The 15,791-nt window shown below is 44.8% G+C and overlaps 1 protein-coding gene across 15 annotated transcripts in view; it reads right to left on the reverse strand.

The window, feature by feature from the left end:
- The window catches only part of ENOX1 (ecto-NOX disulfide-thiol exchanger 1), a 577,422-nt gene that overhangs the window by 202,526 nt on the left and 359,105 nt on the right, over positions 1–15,791 (reverse strand). For 11 of the 15 annotated variants that reach the window (XM_053307424.1, XM_053307429.1, XM_053307419.1 and 8 more), the window contains 2 exons: positions 12,301–12,474; positions 8,658–8,864 (listed from right to left, as the gene is read on the reverse strand). In XM_053307424.1, coding sequence (XP_053163399.1) covers positions 8,658–8,864; positions 12,301–12,474 — 381 coding nt within the window. Of the gene's footprint in view, positions 1–8,657; positions 8,865–12,300; positions 12,475–14,378; positions 14,539–14,796; positions 14,902–15,791 lie in introns of those variants that run through there. The other 4 variants (XM_053307431.1, XM_053307430.1, XM_053307434.1 and 1 more) reach the window with 4 other exon arrangements.

Here is a 15,791-nt window from a genome sequence, read left to right on the forward strand (position 1 = left end):
TGCACATCCCTAGTGAAAATTGACAAAGCAGATGAAACAGATGGAGTGGAAGCTCAATCCTCATCGCACTCCTGACAACACAGAACTTGGTGCAGTGAGTGGGATGCGCTAGAGCAGCACTTCTAGGACTAGGATGTGATTTGTCATTACACTATAAATGACAATAACAGGGCTGTAGCCTCATGTAACATGAATATTGTAGTTGCAATAAATTATGTATTCTAGTTTTATGTTTCTTGTCTATTATAGGCTTGGAAAATTATGCTTTTCCATTGCCATTTCAGAGTGCTTTATGTTTGAAAACATAATAAAGATCATCTAGAAAAACAGTAATTCAATGCAATTAAAACAAAGCATCTACCTAACTCAATGCAGCTCCTCTGCAGTGCTGGAATATAGTAGAGCCAGAACTCTACTACAAAATTTCACAAAAATCATGTCTGGGAGAATCCAGCAGATATTATTTATTTATTACACAATATCCATCCTGTCATTCCACTCCAAATGGAGTGTACAAGGTGGCTTGTAAAAGAACTACATAAAAAAGCTGAAGAAAACAATCCAAAAACACAGCCAAAATAGCTATAATAAATGAGTTAACATTCCAGAGAGAGACAAAATCAAACAGAGGCCAGACCAAAGGCCAGCCTTAAAAAATAAAAATAAAAAAATAGTTCAGTTGACAGCAGAATCCTGCCACAATCTCATCACTATCACAGAGGATTGAGGTTGCTAGTTTCCACCAATCACACCTCAACTGGCTGTAGGACAAACCAAAGGGTCTCTCCACTGGCCACAGCGGATATGGGAGAAGATGGCCCTTTGGTGCAAAATTATTTCTCCTTTCTAATGTTGTTTAAAACATTATGGCATGGATATCCTAGCATCAAGTGTGGTAAGTTTCTCCTTGGGATCTGGATCACATACTTTTCTACAATCCATCAGACTATGTTATTGTGTTGCAAATCTATTTTACATGATCTTATCCAATCAATAACACATGCCAAAATCAATTTTATGCATATGTCAATGCAATTATACTATGACAAATGCTTGCACTAAGTTACTACCTGTTCTCTCAAACCTTGTCATCATGGCATATCATCTGATGGGGAGGTTATTAGAGATGGCCTTGTTAACATCATAAACACATCTCTGCAGGAGGGTAGGATGTCTTAAGGAGGAAATTATAAGACTGCTTCTGAAGAAGCCCACATTAGATCCCTCAGAGTTAAGCAATTATAGGCCAGCCTCTAACCTTCCATGGTTGGGCAAGGTGATTGAGAGGGTGGTGGCCTCCCAGCCCAGGCACTCTTGAAGGAAACAGATCATCTGGACCCATTTCAAACTGGTTTTCAGGCAGGCTATGGTGTCAAGACTGCCTTGGTCAGCCTAATGGATGATCTCCAATTGGGAATTGATAGAAGGAGAGTGACACTACTGGTCCCTCTGGATCTCTTGGCAACTTTTGATACGATCAACCATGCTATTCCTCTGGGTCATCTGTGCGATGATCCTGATTCTGATCTATGAATCCACATATCCAGATCTGTGGGATGATCAGTAGGGAGTGGGAGGCACTGTTTTACAGTGGTTCCATTCCTATCTCTTGGGGAAATTCCAGATGATGTTGCTTGGAGATTATTGCTCCTCTAAGCGGGAGTTTTTGCATGGTGTTCCATAAGCCTCTGTATTGTTTCCTATGCTTTTCAACATGAAACTGTGTTGGCAGATCATCAGGAGATTTGGTGCAGGGTGTCACCAGTATGCTGATGACATCCGATCCATTTCTCCATGTCGTCTTAATCAGGGAATTGCATAATTTCCCTAAATGCCTGCCTGCATGTGGTAATGGGCTGGATGAGGAAGAACAAGTTGAAGCTGAATCCAAGCAAGATGGAGGTACTCATCGTGGGGAGTTCTAACTCAGGGGATGAGTTAGAGCTGTCTGTTCTGGAAGTGGTTACACTCCTCCAGAAGGATCAGGTACATAATCTGGGAGTATTTCTTGACCCAGGCATCTCTCTCGTCTCTCACATTGAGGCAGCGTCCAGAGGTGCTTTTTATCAGCTTCGACCGATACACCAGCTATGGCCATTTTGGGAGCAGAATGACCTAAAACAGTGGTTCATATGTTGGTAACCTACAGACCTAAACTACTGCAATGTGCTCTATGCGTGGCTACCTTTATACGTAGTCCACCTGCATCAATGACCAAGTTCTGATCCATTGTCTGTTCTTTGCATTTTGTGTTATGGTCTCATCTGGGCTATAACGTTAGATGTTGTTTATGACTACACCTTTAAAGATTATGCTTAGTTCTATTCTGAAAAAGATTTCTCACTGCCCCCCATTTCCTAGCAGAAGGAAATCAAACTGAGAAGAGGGAAGACAATAATAATAATATAGCTGGAAAGGAGCAAGAGGCATCCATAATAAATAAGTCTGAAAGACACTTTCATTCAGATAGATAGGTCACATTCACACACAATGGCAAACCGTGGGTAGATGAACCTGAGGTTAATTTTTGTAACTGTGAATCGCATCACAGATGTTCATCCAACTGTAACCCAGCAACCTCTGGTTTCAGAGTAGGGGAAACACTCCCTCTTCCTGGTCTGCCAAAGCCACATCCCAGCAAACTCTGTAGTGCTTGCATCGCCAGACTGTTGGCAAGGCATCAGAACATCTGCAGGGTGTCAGCCATTGGCCATTATCTTCAAGGTGTGTGATCATGACTTTTTGGAATGAACTGCCCACCCTCAGCAGGGAAAGGGCATTGAAAACAGTCTTGTACAAGCACAATTGCTTGCAAAAGGGGGATGCAGGGGGACATTATTTTTAGGGATCATGATGACTTCCTAATAGGGAATATGTATATGAGGGAAGGCAAAGGATCCTGGGATCTGGTCCACTGTGACTAAGGGTGCTCTTGCAATGGCAGACCCTGGCAAACCAGTCCAGGAACACCCATGCACACTCCTGCCCCCATGTTGACTTGCCAACTGAGGATTTAGACCTCTCATGAGAGGGGCCAGTCCACTGGGGAGGACTGCAGGCTCAGTAAGCTTCAGTCCTCTGTCGGACTGAACTCTCATGAGTTAGGCCATCCAAATAAAGGAGGCTTCACTTTTGTGTGCTCCCCATTCTCTCCAGTAAATAATAGAACGTGTACACTGTGACACCCTCCTCTCCAGGCAACCCTTTCATACACCCAAGGAGTAGTGGCCGCTCCATGTGTCTCAGCAGTACCAGGTGAGCAGACTAGAAGAACTCGGAGCAGGGATAGATCTTTACTCTCATTCAAATTTCCTGGATTTGGACTGGCATTGTCGCAGGAGCAGACTGGCCGCTGCAGGGTATTGCAGGAGAGGGGAGCCCTGATTATCAGCGATCCCAGAAACGTAGGGTGGCCATACTGGGCAAAACCGAACATGGATATGTGCCAATGGACGGTTGGGCTGTCAGATGGACTGATTGGACTGCTTCATCACAGAGTTGCCAAGACAGGGAAAGGTGTTGCTAGGGTACATGTCCCTGTGCCTTCCTTGTGTTGAGCAACCAGTCTGGGAGGCAGCTGCCGTCTGCCCCGCATGTGTGTCTTAATTGGCTATCACTCTCAGCCTATGTCATTATCACACAGGAAGAATCACTCCATTAACTGGTGGCAATACTGTTCCTGCTGGACAGTTCTTCTCATGAGTGATGCCAGAGATTGCATGTTTTTACTCAAGGGGAAAGGGTTGGGCCCCCTTTCCCCAACTTCATTGTACAAAACATAGAGAAGAGCCATTCAAGGATTACTGGGTAGGGCAGCCTTTTAAACCTGACCCTGGGTATCGCTGCCCTGCAATATGTTATCTTTGCAGCAATCTAATCAGGTTGCCCGGGTTATGGAGCCACCACAACTGCATGTGCTTGTGAATATACTTCATCGATTCATTTTTGGAGGGAAAAAACACATAGTGCCATCTTGCCATCCCATCCCCTTTCTGTTCTGGTTGCCAGTGTTGGGGGACAAGAGCCACAGTGGAAAGTGGGCATCCCTCAGTGTGACTTTTGCATTTGACAGGCTTAGAAGCTTGGAATGGGACAAGGCAGCATCCCATGGAGGACAGGTCTATCAATGGCTACTAGTCTGGTGACTATAGGCCACCTCCAGCCTCAGAGGCACGATGCCTCTAAATACCAGTTGCAGGCGAGCAACAGCAAGAGAGAGTGCATGCCCTCCGCTGTTGTCCGTGGGGTTCCCAGAGGCATCTGGTGGGCCACTCTGTGAAACAGGATGCTGGACCAGATACACTTGGGCCAGATCCAGCAGGGCTGTAACAGCTTGAGGAGTGCAAAGACAGGGGGTGAGGAAAGTGCTCAGAGAGGCGGCCAGCGAGAAGTATGGAGCAGGCACATTCTTGGGTGGGTCTGGGGCGCCCTATTATTTTGGTTCCAGAAACAGCACAAAACCGTGATGAGAGTGGCATCTGCATTTGGATGCAATGCTGCCACCCTCAAACCTCAAGTTGGAGCAGCAAAACACACTACAAATTGAAGATTCAAATTGGAATTTGGTGAGGGAAACTGCAGGTTGCGTTTGCTGTGAAACTACAGGTTGCTTACCTGTAACTTTGGTTCTTCTAGTGGTCATCTGTACTTTTACACAAATGGGCTATGCGCCTGCGCAGAGACCTCATCAGAACCTAAAAAGCTCAATTCTCCTGCTTTGGGTGGGAAACCCTCCCCCAGCTGCTATATGCGGCTGCGCCACTCCTCATCCCCTCAGTCATGGAGTCCAGCTTCAGGAGACCCCACGGAGAGGACAGGAGGGCATGTAAAAGGACAGATGACCACTAGAAGAACCAAAGTTACAGGTAAGCAACCTGTACTTCTTCGAGGCAGTCTCTGAATTTTAACAAATGGGTGTATAACAAGCTAGCACCCAAGGAGGAGAGAAGAAATGGAAGCAATATGTAATCTGCCAGAAATATTTATTTCAGAAACAAGCACATCAATTGAAAATGGACTGCACGACACTCTTGCCAAATACAGCATTATTCCATGCTCTGGCATCAGTAGCATAATAACGGATAAACATGTGGGGCGAAGCCCAGGTAGCTGTCTGGCAGATAGCGTGCAAGGGGAGCGCACGATCAAAGGCAACAGAGCCTGCCACGGACCTAACTGAGTGTGCCTTAATGGTTGAAGGCAACTGCTTATGAGCCAGTTGACAGCAAAGCTCAATTGTAGAGACTATCCATCTAGCCATGGCTTGGGCAGACACTTGAAGACCCTTACGTGGCCCATCATAGAGAACAAACAGGGAAGGATTTTTCCTCCACTCAGCCAATCTCTGGACATAGAAGGATAATGCCCTTCTAACGACCGAAGCGTCGGAGATCACCCAATGTGACCAGGGAGCCTGCAAAGGGGCACTGATGTTCGAATGGCAAATCTTGGCCCAACATGCCGCAGTCTCTCATACCCAGCAAGGGGGCGTTTGCTCCAAACGAGCTGGATCCTGAAGGGGGTCAAATATGTCCAAAACCCACCTTTTGAATGATACCTATTCGAAGGCGCACTTGAGGGAGCATGTAAATGGTGGCAGCCATGTGCCCCAACAAGTGCTGCACCGAGCACATAGTCTGTGGGCCCCTGGCTAGAAAAACGGTGGTCAGCCTCCTGAGAGTACGTATGCAGGCATCTGGGAGGAAGACCTTCTCCAAGGCCTTATCAAAAATCAGCCCTATGAACGGAATCTTGCGGGTTGGTTCCAGCTGAGATTTCTTAAAGTTGATCTCAAAGCCCAGAACCTGCAAGGTATCCACAACCGTCTCGAGGACGTCGAGGATCACTCGTCTGGTGCTCGCTAGGATGAGCCAATCGTCTAATTAAGACAGGACCTGCAACCCTCGTTCCTGCAGGAAAGCCACAACTGGGGCCAGGCATTTTGTAAAAACCCACGGCACCTTCATGAGGCCAAATGGCAAAGCTTTGAACTGATAGGGGATCTCCCTTATCTAGAAGTGCAGGAAGCGTTGATGATGAGAGTGTATCAAGACATGATAGTACGCGTTCTAGGGAGACCATCTACATATCCTTTTCCAGGATAGTCAATATAGTTGGTATCAACAGCATGCGGAAACGTTTGTATACCAGGTGCCTGTTCAGAGCGCTGAGGTCCAGTATAGGACACTGACCTCCGTCTGATTTTGGCACGAGAAAGTACCTGGAATAGAAACCGGGACTCTCTAGATTGGCAACCTTCTTTATCGCATCCTTTGACAGGAGAGCGGAGACTTCCTGGTCCAATTCTGGAGTATACGGTGTAATCACGACTCTGGACACGGGACGGCATTGCGTAGCCCAAACGTATGACTGTAAGGACCCACTGGTCTATGGTCACCTTGTCCCAGCTCACTGCAAATGGGGCAAGGCGAATCCGAAAGCGCCCCAAGTCATTGTTTCTTTGTAAAGGTATTTGGGCACTGTTTCTGAAAGGCCGGCTTACTAGGCTGGAGGCCCAACTTGTATTGGGAGTGGAACCTGTTGCTACGAAAGGAGCACTCAGACGAAGCTTGCTGCTGAGAAGGGGCCTTCTGCTGTTGATAGGGGGGCCACCTGGCAGATTTCTGTGGTTTAGGTGTCGAGGATGAATAAGACATGGACCTCGCCATGTTCCTCAACTTCTGGACCTTTTGAAGCGTGTCATCTGTCTGCTCCACAAAGAGGCTGGAACCTTCAAAGGGGAGGTCCTCGACCCTGGCATGAGCCTCGTAAGTCAGAACTGAGGAGCACAACCAGGCTCCTTCTCCAAGCACCTATTGGGCTGAGAAAGAGTGGCTGGCTTCTTCCAATGGCCTCGCATGACCCCCAACAACGCCGAGTTAAGGGGCAGAGCAGCTGGTATCCTGGCCTCTGCGTCAATAAGGCTAAACAAGGGATCCAATTCCCCTTTCTGCTGCATACTGAGGCTCATGCCCAGGGCAGAAGCCATGCAGGCCACATATGCAGAGTACTGTTTATAATCCTTTGATGGAGAAATGGGCTTAGAGTCCGACTGTATGTCCAATGGGGATGACCTGGGAGAAGCAACGTCCGATCCCGGGAAGCTAGGATCGCCCTCACAGTCTGATTCAGAAAGTACCAAAGAATCTTGGCCAAGGCCATTGAAACCGTAGGGGAGTCCATCTTGCTTCCCACAATGTTAGGTATCAAGGCCAGAGACTCCATCGGCAGTACCTGAGCAGGCTGCAGCGCCTGTTACAGAGCCTGAGTTGCGGAAGGCGAATTGTGTCACTCAGGCTGCTCTGTAGAGGAGCGTTGTGGGGATTGGGAGCAAGGCCTCCCTTCCGAGTGTGCTAGCAAATCATGAGGCAACTACAGATTCTTCTTTTTCTTTAGCTTCGAGATCGAGGGGGTTGGAGAAGGATCTGGCACTGCAGGCAGAGGACGCTGAGGCAAGTCCTCAGAATGCACCAAAGCGCTTGAAACCGTCGAGGGATCTATAATGGAAGACGCCAAAACCGGTATAGAAACCCGGGTTCTGATTTCCACTAGAGAGGATTCCGAATACTCCGACTGTACCAAAACCATCTTAGCTGACCACTTCAACGATAAGGCTTCCAAAGAACGAAGAGCCAAGTCCCACAGTGCTGCGCACAGGCAAGAAGCCCTATTCTTGCAAGCCTGCTTCGTAAACCTCTGGCAATGAAGACAGGTCTCGACAGAGTGAGATTCCCCCAGGCACAAAAGACACTCGGTATGAGTATCGGGGGAAGGGATCTTACATCCGCAATGAACACATTTCTTGAAGTTTGTCATGCCCGGCATAAACGCCATAAGCTGGCCGGCCAGCACACTCTGTCCCAGCCGGGATCAGAGCTCCAAAGAGAGGAAAAAACATAAAAAACAAAACGCCAAAATAAAAAATGCTACTACGTGAGAAATAAGAAATAAAGGAAGAAATAAGAAAGAAAACAGGAAGAAAACAACAAGGGGATAGATAGTAATCCTACTCATTGTCGAGCTGCAGATTCCACGATATTGACTGATGCATGGACAATGAAAGACTGAGGGGATGAAGAGTGGTGCAGCCGCATATAGCAACTGAGGGCGGGGTTCCTGCCCAAAGCAGGAGAATTGAGCTTGTTAGGTCCTGACGAGGTCTCTGCGCAGGCACATAGCCCATTTGTGTAAAAGACAGAGACCACGTCAAAGAACCACCGTTTCACGCATTCGGAAATACACGAATTCCAATCTCTGCCCCATTCAACTCCAGTTTAGGGTTACGTGCAAATGGGGCCATAGTTTTGATCTGTGCTGATATGAAAAGAATGCAGTGCAGGCTATTGACATCAAAATCAGGTTTTCTGCTGCATGGCTTCACAGCCATGCATAGAACCATATGAAACAAAAAATTCCCATAGCACATTGGGTCTCTATTGAATTATCACAGGGCAGTAGGAAGTTATACCAAAGCAGACGCATTCACACTAAGATTGTGTCTTGCTGGTCGCAAGGGAAGAGTTTGAGTACAGCCTTGCTTTTTCTATTCCAAGTTCTTGAACTTAGTGCACACTTCCTGAGATAAAGGTTAAAGAAAATTAGGGCACATTAGCATAACAAAGGAGTGAAGAAAATCTATTAAATAATGTGATAAGTACCAGAAAGGTAAATGGCTTTATCAACCATAAACTCTTCTGCAAAACGAATGTGGCAAAAATTCTTCTTGCTTTTCCGAATTGCCGTGATGTCACCACACTGCTCAAAGACTTCCTGAATAATCTCCTCAGTAGCATTTTCTGGTAATCCTCCAACAAACACAGTCTTACACCCAGGCGGTCTCTCTCTTGTTGAGGGTGGTGGAAGATCTAAGAGAAAAATGAAAGTTCATACTGGGGGTGACAGTGGCTTTGGCTTTGCTATCTTTTTATTTATGCATCAGCAAAATTAATTTCACACAGAAAATAAAGTATTCTAATTGCTAAAATAAAAATATAAAATTGAATAATCAAAGATACAGCTAATGAAATCAAGCCCTCATAGAACTTTGAATGGTGGTTTCCACATGATAATATATAAAAGATGAAAATACTGTGAATTAAAGTGGCATTTTGGTATTAAAATATTAATCAGCTGACACAACAGGTTTTTGCCATCAGGGCCATTAAAATATTAACTTTACTGCCAGTACTACTTGCTTCATCAGCCTCAATCAATCAAAGCATTTATTGTTCAACCAAAGCTCATTACAATGAATTTAATTCAGAAAGCAAAGAATTCATTAAAATGACACAAAATTGTATCACATAAAATTCTGCATCTACCGAAATATAAGGTCCGTGCGTCATTCTGGCAATTTACAGGCTTGCCTCACTTTTTGTACAGTCCCTGCAAACTGAGCCACACAATAGGTGGCAGATTTATCATTTATGGCCAAAATCCAAAGAACTACACAACTAGCTTCATAATCCAAGGAGGGTTTGTGCTTGTGTTTTTCAAACAATAGTCCTCTCACTCATACCACATAGCAAAATGGTTTTGAAACTGATATGACTTGTAAAAGCAGTTTGCAATATCGCAAAGGAATCGGAGGTTCAAAAAAATAAAAGTTGTTAAAAATGGCACAGGACATGACTGCTACTGTGTCCTTCTAAAGGAGATTTCCAATTCCCAGTCATTAAGCTAGAATTTCACTTTCCCTTGATCATCTGTACCCACTAGCCCAATGAAGTTCAGCCATGAATTTCCTCCTAGACCATGTATAGATTGGGCAATACAAGAAAGAGTGGTATAAATCCTCCATGGTCTTATACACTAAGAGCAGGTTCTGACAACCCACTGCAAGTAAGGTGGAGGAAGCTGGACATTCCCAGCAAGCACATGTTCCCAACGTGAGTTCATACTTGTACTCATTTCCATTTTGTCTGAACACACCAATGTTGAGTTGCCAATGCTGGATTCCCCCTCCCACCCAACATCCTTCACCCAACTTCAGATATTGTTTACACCTTACTTGCTGTGGGCCATCTGAAACTGCCCTAAGTGTCTGTATATTGCTATCCATTAGACATTACAAATCCATTAGATATTACAAATACACATTGTATATTACTATCCATTAGACATTACAAAGACATAGTTTGGAAACACAGTGAAGAGTTTGTGCCGCATGACTCTCAATTGTTGTTGTTTTTTAATGAGAGTACGCACACATTTCCTCCCTCCATTTTGTGGCATTCCCTCCTTCCATTTTGTAGCACCAGTTCATACTTCTACATAATGTGACTACTTGGAGCCAACTGGTTTTAGCAGTACCCTTTTCTTGTTCTACCAGGCATTTCTTAGGTAATCTATATCTGTGATTTGCCATTGTTGTAGAAAAGAGGGAGTTTCGAAGAAAGTGTATCAGCTATGCCCCATATCAAAATGGGATATTTCCCTTGTAGAATATATTTTCCTTGTGGAAACTTTAAGTGAAGGGGGTCACTCAATTGCCAGAGTTACCCTGCATAAAAGGCCTCAATTGGTCCAGATACATTGAACCTAATTAATAAGCTCAAATCAGATAAGATGGAGGTTCTTTGATTTAACTTCTGTTTATCTGATGGGGATGTGGCATTCAACCTGTTTTGGATGGGTTGCATTCTACCTAAAATATCAGGTCTACAATACAAAAGTGTTGCAATACCCAGTTTTGTAACAGGGGGCCCAACTGGACCAACAAGCTGAAATTAAATCTTAAACAAGCAAGATAGGAGACTCTCCTGGGAAGAAAAACAGCTGATTCAGTGATTCCCCTTGAAGAAGTAAGTTTGCAGCTTAGGAGTTCTCCAGGACCTGGCATTACACAGACATGCAGTTGTCTGCCATAGTTCTGAGAGATGGCTTTTGCGCAACTTCACATGCTTTGCCAACTGAACTCATTTCTGTTTCAGTCAGATCTGGCTCCATGTGGGATGCCCCTGAAGACTCTTCACAAACTTCAACTGGTCCAGAATGCAGCTATAAGGTGCTGACTTGTAACATCAGAACATATTAAATCAAATTCTTATTCAGCTTCAGTAGTATGTTTCCAGGCACAATGCAAGATATCTCTCTATCTCTCTATCTATCTTTAAGATGCTGGTGTTAATCTTTAAAGGCCTAAACTGTTTGGGACAAAGGTACTAAATGGTAGGTTTAGGAGAGTCCACTATTTCGAGGTACTGTGTCCTTGCGGGAAGGGCGATGTTGAGACAGTTGGTCATGTGCTTTTGTATTGTTCCTTCTATCGTGATTTGCTATTCAGATACATTTATCCTCTTGTTTTTAGATACAAGAGATGCATTTATCCTTTTGTTTTTAGATACAAATAACTCTGATGAGTTTTATATAAACATATTTCTTTCTGACAAATACACTGATGTCTCGCATCTGGTGGCCAAATTCTTTACGGCTGCAGTTAGGATCTGTACATGGTGTGTTAGAAATGGTTAATTCAGGTTTTTAGTTTTTTTTCGTCCTATTTAATTTTATGTAATAGTTCCTGTGTGTGTATGTGTGTGTGTGTGTGTGTATATATATATATATATAATCAAATATGCAGTCCAAACCCAGATAAAAGATTCTTTAAAAGTGAATATTGATTTAGGGGTGTGTGTGTGTGTGTGTGTGTGTGTGTGTATACACACACACACACACACACGCACACATACACCCCTAAATCAATATTCACTTTTAAGGGTCCTTTTATCTGGGTTTGGACTGCATATTTGATCAATGATCATAATAAACTGAACTGAACAGACTAAGGTACTGTATGAGAACATACAGAGAGGCCCCTTGCATGTGCCTTTGCTAACTCGATTGGCTCATCTGGATATCATGCAAGAGAGGGCCTTCTCAGTGGCTGCCCCTACCTTGTGGAACCCGCTCCCATGAGAGATGAGCTCCCTCCCTAGGGATGTTTCATCAGCTGGCTAAAGCCTACCTAAAACTACCCATGTTAGTGGTGCCTTTCACCAGTTGGCTGTTGCAGTAGCCACAATTCCTTCTGGACAGAGAGAGTCTGGCTACAGTTAACTATACCCCTCTGTTAATCTCCAGTTTAGACTACTGTAATGCATTGTCCATAGGGTTGCCTCTGAAGACTTCTTGAAACTTCCGTTAGCACAAAATACAACTGGCTACTGACTGTGCATTTGCTGCTTCCTATTATTTAATACAGTATTTAAAGTTAGAGCTTTATTCTCTTTGCTTGTATGAATGTTTTTATGTTTGCAGATTAAACCAGTAAAATAAATAAATAATCAGCCCACAACTTACTTGGGTTTGGAGGAAAGAGCGTACAGCTTTTACAGTGAATTATTTCTTTGATAACAGGCACCTCTGCTGGTGGTGGCTGGGGTACTAATCCCATGCCTGGCAACATGGGGTTAATTGGAGTTATTCCCGTCATCATACTGAGGTTTGGATCAAAGCCTCGTACACAGATTGAATCTGTAAACACAGAACATAAAATCTTGGCTTTATAAGCCTTGAAACAACGCTCAGTTACTGTCTTCTTGAAAAGATCATTTTGCTTTAGGCATCACTATTCAATAAAAAAGTAAATCTGTATTCAGCCAAGCCCTCCTTCTGGAAAAAAAATATTAAATGATGCATAGAGAAGAATACATTATATAATTGAAGATATTAATATGACTGAGCACATTAAAGTATAAAACTTTGCACTGTGAAGAACGGTGGTTCTCTAGGATGCAATTGTCTGATTTATAATGCCACTCTGTAGTTTGCATTCACATTTTGATTCAGAATGTGCAAAGAATATTAAACAACAACAAAATGGTCTGTCAGTTAAGGGCATGATCCAGTGAGAAGATCTCCTACACAAGCCCTATTGAAATGAATGGGAGTTGACTGATAAGACTTCCAAGCCTTTGTTTTGGCGGAATGAAGTTGCTTCTGTGCCTCATACAATGATGATCCATTGTTATTGCTTGTACAGAATAAGCTTGCAGAAGACTTGTCTGACAGAAAGAGAGAGCAGAAACTTCTACAGACAATTTGCACTGGTAGCATCAGTTTCAGGGTGGCTGTGGAGGTTGGGAACTTCGTAAAATAGGACACCAAGAGCTGAAAAAGTGTAAAATCTCTCCAGACTCTTTTCACCATGTAGGACGAAATTATGCAAAAGAGGATATGATCTTCATAACCTTCATTACCTTTCATAACTGTGTAGAAGACTGAATTTTGCTAGAAACAGCCTTTCTCACCCTTGTAGCACTATGACATGATAAGGTGCACCTGTCAAAATTCCCACTTTGATGCAAATTCTAAAAATATAGGAGCCCCATCTTCTGTTCTGCTTAGTCATCCTGCCCGTGCAAGGATGACTAAGCTCAAAGTACATCTGTGGAGGAGATGTGGGGAAAGACTTGTCGTGTGTTGGAGTATCTCTTTGTCCTACTCTTGCTTGACTGTGGGCTTCGCTGAACTGGTTTGAAGCTAAGATTTAGCCTTCTCTCTAGTTGGTATCTAGATACAGTGGTCCCTCGACTTACGAAGATAATCCGATCCGAATGCACGTTCGTAGGTCGGAATTTTCGTAAGTCGAAAAGCGCATCCACGGAGGTCCGGAACACTCGTAAGTCGAGGAAACCGCATCTAAAAATTCGTAGGTCGAGGAAGCCGCATCTAAACCGGCAACGGCTTCTGGTATTTTTTGTCGTTCGTATGTCGAAATCTTCGGATGTCGAGTGCTTCGTAAGTCGAGGGACCACTGTAGTTCAGATGCGATTTTTGAAGGTGCTAAAAAATGTCCTCATGTCCCCTTGAAGCAGCTTCAGTTAAATGCAAGTAGTCTGGACAAATATGATATAGTTCTAGTCCATACACATTCACTCTATCCAATCCAAGGAGCTCAGGATGGCATACATCCGCCTTGGGATTGCTTTAATGAAAGGCAGTATATAAATTTAACAATAAATAAATAAATACATAGAGGCATACGAGAGCCAGCATAGCATAGTGGTTAGAGTGTTGGACTAGGACCGAGAAGACCTGAGTTCGAATCCGCATTCAACCATGAAACTCACTGGGTGACTCTGGGCCAGTCATGTATCTCTCAGCCTAATCTACCTCACAGGGTTATTGCAAGGATAAAGATAACCATGTACACTACTCTGGGCTCATCGGAGAAAGAGCAGGAGATATATATATATAGATATATAGATACGGTATATATAGATATAGATAGATATAGACACACACACACACACACACACGGGATTATCCTGCTATACCCTCACAGCAATCCTGTTGTGGGAATCTCAGCAGGACTTGGCAGAGAGCACACATTCTTTGTTCAGGCCTTGGACAGAGGATAGGAAGTTAAACAGCACCTAGCTTTCCTTTCCCTCCTCCCTGCCCCACCTTCCAGGCATACTGCCAAACTCCAGGGGAAATCTCTTTGCTCTCATTGCAGATGTTCAGTTCCTGCTCCCTCATGATGGCCATAGCTTGTGAGGTGAAGGAACATATCTCCATTGCCTAGCAACAGAAACAGCATTCCTCTGAGAACATTCCATGACAGGGAGAGCCCTCCCTCCATTAACATGGCCCACCCTGTCCAGGAATGATTTCAAAGGGTAAGAAGGGGTAGAGGGTGCTCACTCTAAAATACATCCTAGTCCCCCTTTCACACTCCCCTCCATCACACTGGAACTTTACAGCAAAACAGTTATAGTATATTATGGTCCTATAGCTTGAATGTATTATTTTAAAAGGCCTCTGGTGTTTAAAGAAGCCTCATTCACTTACTCCTCATTCCTCATTCACTTGTTACTCCAGAAGAAATAGCAGAAGCAATGCGGTCAGGTAGCTTCCTCTTCCACCTCTCCAGAGCCAGGCCAACTCCTTAGCTTCCTATCCAGTAAGAAAGTGGGCTGAGTGAGATCCTGTGTGAAAGGTGATGCAGGGTCATATCCAAATTTCAACTGGCCTGGAACTGACCTCTCTCCTCACCCCAGTCGTTCCTGCTGTATGGTCTTGGACTGGGAGGTTTAACCTAATCCAAAAATACAGCAAAGTAACCTAATTGTGTGGGGCTCTCAGGGGCTGGGAGAGTGGTAGGACTGCACCTACCTTTCCCCCAAATGATCTGGCCGTCCTCTTCAGCCGCACTGCTCTCACACCCACATGAGCTGCGCTGCAGTGAGCCATACAGCCAACTGGAGGCTGGGGAAATGCAGCCCAGCCTCCAGAAATCCCACAACACACGGCGCGAGGAGCATGGTGCATTGGGGGATTTCCCTGCTGCCGAGCGCTCTAGCCACCTGGCTCTACCACCTCAGTATAAACCCGGGTAAAAAACCTGGGCTACCCCAAGGAAGAGTGCGGGGATCGGGACTGATCCCGGCACTCCACATAAGCAGCCTTACCCAGGTAGAACTGTGCAAGCCCAGGTAGGGCTGCTCGTGTGAACAGCATCAGTATTTTCTAAAAGGAATCTGGCCTATTTTTGGAATGTTTGGAAATGTCAAGTGAGCTTCATTAATACGGCAAATAAAAGAACATTAGCTGATCCCGCACCTTCTGCCCTACTCCCCTCCCCCCAAGCCCTCTGCCCCGGTCCCCTCCTCTCCAAGCCTTCTGCCCCAGCTTGCTCCCTCCTCCGTTTCCCCCTCTTTCTCTCTCTTTTTCTCTCTCTCTCATTCGTGCTCCCACCCCCACCTCCACTTTTTAGCCTGCTTGTGTTCTCCCTGCTGGCCGTTGCCGCCGCCTCCTTCCTCCAGTCCCTGGTGTCTGGCGGCCAA

This window comes from Hemicordylus capensis, chromosome 3, assembly GCF_027244095.1.
Source record: "Hemicordylus capensis ecotype Gifberg chromosome 3, rHemCap1.1.pri, whole genome shotgun sequence".
Taxonomy (NCBI): Eukaryota; Metazoa; Chordata; class Lepidosauria; order Squamata; family Cordylidae; genus Hemicordylus; species Hemicordylus capensis.